The sequence below is a fragment of the Macrobrachium rosenbergii genome, chromosome 52 (genome assembly GCF_040412425.1).
Source record: "Macrobrachium rosenbergii isolate ZJJX-2024 chromosome 52, ASM4041242v1, whole genome shotgun sequence".
NCBI lineage: Eukaryota > Metazoa > Arthropoda > Malacostraca > Decapoda > Palaemonidae > Macrobrachium > Macrobrachium rosenbergii.
Genome location: NC_089792.1, coordinates 26,501,100 through 26,507,099, shown reverse-complemented (window position 1 = coordinate 26,507,099; position 6,000 = coordinate 26,501,100). Strand labels below are relative to the sequence as shown.

The window sequence follows — 6,000 nt, the reverse complement described above, 5'->3', positions numbered from 1 at the left end:
GCTATTCGCTGGGACGAACTCTTACATATAAGAAGGCAATTGCATGGACATCGCACATACTTCTTTCCAGGTGGAGCATTCTTAATTGGCTAAAAGAAAAAAGAAAATTCTAATCAGTTACATCAAAGGAGTATGTGTATAGCATAATATTCAAAACTTGCTTAATCTTTCATTAAAATACATATGAATTTGGTAACACTTTTAGTATGCCAACAAGCATTTTGGGCCTTCATGACAGTTTTTAATTAGAGCCAATAAAAAAAGGGCAATGTTCACACACCCTATCCATGGGTGAGTGACATAAATTCCTTCTTAGTGATGTCTTAAGAAGACAATGAAAAACAGTGAAACACTAAAACTTGATAGGTCTTAAGAAATAATTTCCACAATGCTTCAGTATAGCAACCTGATGAAAAACCCAAAACTGAGGCACAGATAATTTCATGTGAAGTATTTGTGGCAAGGATTTACAACAAAAACCATGGCACTCAGCAAACTGTATCATTAATAAAAAAAAACTGATGAACAACAAAATAAAGATCCTTCCCATTATAAAAAATATAAGAAGTCCAACATAAGAAAAAGCTTTCCAGAAAGAAAAGCATTACTCAGTTTGATAATACTGCTGGAAAGAAAGGGATGACATTACCTTATAGTCTATTGAATTACATTACAGTACACGAAGTCCAAATGAGATCAGACAGAAAAACTAAAAAATGGGGCAGCATATCTCAAGTTTGCTGGTTCTAATGCCAACATATTAAATTTGTGAGCTTTCAAGCCCATAAAGAAATAAACGTACCGTATTAAAAAAAGATTTGTATACTGAAATTTTCAACATAAAGGAGCATAATTTAGAGACTGCCAATCAAAAAAGGGAGAAAGGTAAGAGAGAAAAATAATCTTGTAAAAATTTACTACTAAAGAAAAAGGCAAAGTACTCTAACAATTAACTTGCAAGGGGAAAGTACTGTACAAAACTGTTCATCCAAACTTGTTAAAAGCCTTGAATATATAGAATCCACATTAATAATAAGAGGGGACAGATTTTAAATGTTTCAAAAAGTTATGAAGATGACAGCTACACATTTGAGCATGGGTATATTTTTTGTGGTAAAGGACAAACACCATAACTAGATCAGAGACCCAAAAAAACCAGTTCATTATAAACAGAATCACAGTCAATACTATGTCAAGTCTTGCTCTTATATATCCTAAACTACTGAGTACCAAATTATCCATAGATAATGTTACCAGTGACCATAAGAATATATCATTAAAAATTATGTTCCTAAAATATCAAAGTTTTGTTTGGTTCTCTTCCCAGTAGCTATACCACTACTTCATCAAATATGGTTTTTACTAAAGATAAGCTGATATTTAGTGTGACCTGTTAAGCATCTGAAATTACAGACTAACTAGTACTGAAAGCTCCCTCTTCAAAATCTAAATATCTTAACTTAGAATATTAAATATTATCTGCAAAAACTGCAGTGGTACTAATCCCATGCAGAATATTAAATATTATCTGCAAAAACTGCAGTTTTACTAATCCCATAAATGAAGCAATGGCTAGCTCATCCATTACTTTCCAAGATTAAGAATGCTTGCACAGTTCAAAAACAGGACAGCTTATTAATAAAAGAAACCTGCTTTTCTGACAAGTTTTCGTACAAACCCATTAATACTAAATGCCATACTTCCATGATGTGAAAATCCCAGTCTCACCAGACTCATAAGGATGGCCCCCTAGTTACAATGGAGCTATGTTCCAAGAAACCCATCACTAAGCAAAAAAATACTGTAATTAGAAAATAACCCTTATGTCCTGGGTTAGCCTTTAAGGTTGTTGAGGTATTATTTCAATTAAGGTAAAGATATGAACTTTATAGCGGATCAGTTACACTTTCTAGACAACACTGAGCACTGACAGAATTCTTCAAAATACCATGTTTAGATTGAACAATTTATTTCTTATTTTTCCTTCTTTATGTAGAAACATTATCACTGCAGCCTAAACCAGCACTAAAAAACAATTTGCACTTGAATGATGAAACGGTCATGTACTATGAAGCATTATTCTATATGTCATGTAAGATGTGCACAGTAGAAAGGAAACAAGCACTGCCATGGCAAGAATGGAACTGTTGGCAATGCAATAATCCCCATTATTTGCTCTTTTCAATGGTATATCATATATGTCCTTCTGACTATTTTCATGGTTAAATGTTCCTGTAAAGACCAGCTACTTTTCAGTATTTTTGTGTTCTAGGATATAGTGCTAAAAGACAGTGTAGAAAATGCATTTCTCCACTGTCCCTTTAAATTGGGAGTAGGCAGCCCAGGTAGTGGGGAGGGATGTGCTTCCTGTCTGTGCTTGTATTTCCTCCATGTAGGTGTTAAGCTGGCATTTTGGATGATAGACTGTTGCCATCACCTGGTACAACAGTGCAAGCAATGCAAAAACTCATTCCTTCCCACATGCCTTTCTTGAACAAATCCCTTCCTTTATTTTAGCATTTTTGGTGATTTTATGTGTTACCTTTGAGTTTGATGCTGTATTAATCATGGCTCATGTGAATTTATTCATGAGTCTGAGTGTGAAATTAGTGAAGCCAAGAATGATGTCATGAAGATAATGTGTACACTAGCCATTCAACAAATAAACTGGAGGTGACAAAGAGGATAAGACACACAAAAATGTCATTATGTACAAATTATGTTATTTATAAAAATACATAAATGTAAGCAATCTCACTTATCCAAAGTAACAATATGGAAAAAATTAAAAACTTAGGTGTTTTATTTCAACCACAAGTAGAGAAGAGACCTAGGCATGAAAACCCCATAAAGTACAAACGTGTAGCCTAACTGCACATACTGTTCAAGAAAACAATTGTAAGCAGACAGACTACTTTTCAAAAGCTGCCAATTCATCTACATAAACCCTATTAATACACTTTTCAATGTAAACATGAATGAATGTCTGCTCACTATACAATGTATACAGTAAACACCCCGTATTCGCGGCGCAAATAGCTAAAATCCACGAATACTTAAAACCCCTCTAAAAACACTTACAACTGCCTATTTTGATAGTTTAAACACAAAAAAAAACTCTAAAATGCTTATTATAAACCTGAGTATTTTAATAGTTTTATCACAAAAAGTGCATTTAGTCATGAAAATGATATGAACATACAGTAATTAGTGGATATTTCTCAGTGAAAAATACTGCGAATGGGCGAATTTTCCACGAATAATGGGTAGATACATTCCCCAGAGAAACCGCGAATACATGAGTCTGCAAATATGGGGGTTTACTGTAGAGCAGTTGAGAGAGAGAGAGAGAGAGAGAGAGAGAGAGAGAGAGAGAGAGAGAGAGAGAGAGAGAGAGAGAGAGAGAGAGAGAGAGAGAGAGAGAGAGAGAATCTTCATGTTCATAACAGCACTCAACAAAGGGTTTTCTCATTTTCTAATACAGGCAGTCCCTGGTTATCAGCACGGGTTTCGTTCTAAGGGTGTGATGATAACCGAAAATGGCAGAAAATCGGTGATTTTTGGCATCTTTTCGGCAATTTTCGAGGCTTATCAGCGCCTCTGTTAGGCACGTATCGGCGCCAATACCCAATTATCGGCGCCGATAAGCAGAAATTGGCGATTTTCTGCACCGAAAATTGCAGATTTTCGTTGCGTGCCGTAAACCGTATCTTCATTAACCGGGGACTGCCTGTGATGTACCAAAGCAGTGCAAAAGCCAAAACAGTCATTCTGCACAGATTTAAAAGGCAGACTATACTGTACACTATTGATAACGTAGGTAGTCTAAAATAGTGTATGTAAAAATCATGGCCAGTCAGTTCACTGTAAAAACTCTTGTTAGTCTATTCTAAAGTTGCAGCACGCTTACAGTGCTATGAGTTGGTGTCGCAGTAAGTGGGTGGCGCCCACTTCGCCACTTCAGACTTCTGCACCTGACTGCTCGGCGCCTCTTCCTTCTTCATCGGCTCAGGAAGACTGCTTTAGCCCTGATTAAGCGTTAACTTGAGGAGCTCATGGGCTTTATGAAAGAAGAAGACAGTTGTTTCCAAGAGTAAGGACACCTCCTTATCCCGTCTCTTCGGACATCTCCATCAAGACGCCTTTCCAGTGGCTGACTAACACTACACCTCCATCAAGATGCCTTTCCAGTGGCTGTCTAACACTGCACATCCATCAAGACACCTTTTCAGTGGCTGTCTGCCGACACCTGGGTATAGACTACAGGTTCAACTACCAGCGGCAACCCCCTCGGACTCCCTTGGACCACCAGTATATCTTCTCCCCAGTGTGGGGGAGAAGGACAGTGACTTTAGGTCTAGGAGATCCGAGGGGCCAGATAACCACCTCCTCCGCTCACATCTGGTAAGACGCCTTTCCAGTGGCTGTGTGTCGATACCTGGGACCGGCAACAGGCACGACTGAGGGGGCGACTACCCATACGTAAACCCCCCAACCTCCCTTGGACCTCCAGTATGTCTTCTCTCCAATGCGGGGGAGTGGGACAGGGACCTTTGTCTAGGAGCATCGGGGGTTGAGTAGCCGCCTCCTCCACTGCACAACTCTTCACTGTTACAATGGTTAAATTCAAGATAATCGAAACATAAGGCTGGCAAAGGTATGGGAAGGAAGCAAGGGAGCCAAGCGTGGGAGCAAGTGAATAATAAAGGAGGGCTAGTACCAAGAGAGAAGTGCCACCAGGTGGAAATGAGCTGGCGGCAGGTGCTGCATGCTTTGAGCTAGGCCTGGGAGGCGGGAGGAGGGTGGAGGCTAGTGGTGGGAGTTTCACTGATTTTGGTAATCATGGTTACCGATCACTAACTACTTTTTATATCTTTTTAGCAATTTCTGGTATCTGGGCATAAACACATGTGTACAATGACATTAGCATTTAATATGTTCAGACATGTATGCATTTTAAGATAAATGTACATGTGTCTTCTACAATAAAAGAAATTTATATAAAAAACTAGTTTAGTATCAAAGTTTCAAGCAAATCTGACTCTAATATTGTAGAACAATGTGTTTTTATTCTCAATTAGTGATCGCATCCAGTAACCGATTACGCCCACCACTAGTGGAGGCATGTGGCCAGCGCTGGAGGCTAGGAGCTAAAGAGGTGGAATGTTCACAATCACGTGATACCAGGAAAAAAGTCTCTGTATGCTGGGGCCACTCAACCCTTCTCTGTATTGTTCCAAAGTATTGTACTGCTGAAGCAAGAACCGGTAGCCAATACTTGGCTGTCGAGAACGTTTCCTCCTAAGGCTCACCGCAGCCAAACATTACGTACCTTTCTCTCATTACTACGTTCCAGCCCTTAAGCTTTTCAGTTCTCTGCAAAGAAAAATGTGACCAGTAGCCCAGGCCCGGTAAACAAAAATTTCAAATGTTTTGGCCTAATGTAATGGCGTAACATTTAAGAATTACTTTTAAGATAATTTACTGAAGGCTTACAAGATGCCTAGGCCCAATAAACAAAACATAATTCACAAATGTTTGGCCTAAAGGAATGGCGTAACATTCAAGAATTATTTTAAGGTAATTATTTACTGGCGGCTTGCGAATAGCCAATGGCCAGTAAACAAATCCTAAAAGTAAAAATTTGGCCTAATGTAATGACGTAACATCCAAGAATTACTTTTAAGGCAATCATTTACCAGTGGCTAGGAGCAGCCTATGTCTGGTAAACACATCATGAATGCAAAAGTTATGGCCTAGTGGAATGGCGTAACATTCAAGAATTAGTTTTAGGGCAATTATTTGCTGGCAACTTGCACGTAGCCTAAGCCCGGTAAGCAAAACATAAATGTAAAAGGTTTGGCCCAAAGGAATGGTGTAGCATTCGAGAATTACTTTTAAGACCAAACTTTCACCGGTGACTTTCAAGTAGCCAGCTTGTTGAAGAATCTGAATCAAGGTAATAACAAAAAATGACAAGACTCATCCTGAAAGATCTCT

The 6,000-nt window shown here is 38.6% G+C and overlaps 1 protein-coding gene across 2 annotated transcripts in view; it reads right to left on the bottom strand.

Annotated features, from left to right (window-relative positions):
- The window catches only part of LOC136833765 (type 2 phosphatidylinositol 4,5-bisphosphate 4-phosphatase), a 78,981-nt gene that overhangs the window by 23,396 nt on the left and 49,585 nt on the right, over positions 1–6,000 (bottom strand). For both annotated transcript variants that reach the window (XM_067096007.1, XM_067096008.1), the window contains exon 3: positions 1–89. This exon is cut by the window's left edge and continues 121 nt beyond it. In XM_067096007.1, the coding sequence (XP_066952108.1) occupies positions 1–89 (89 nt within the window). The remainder of the gene's footprint in view (positions 90–6,000) is intronic.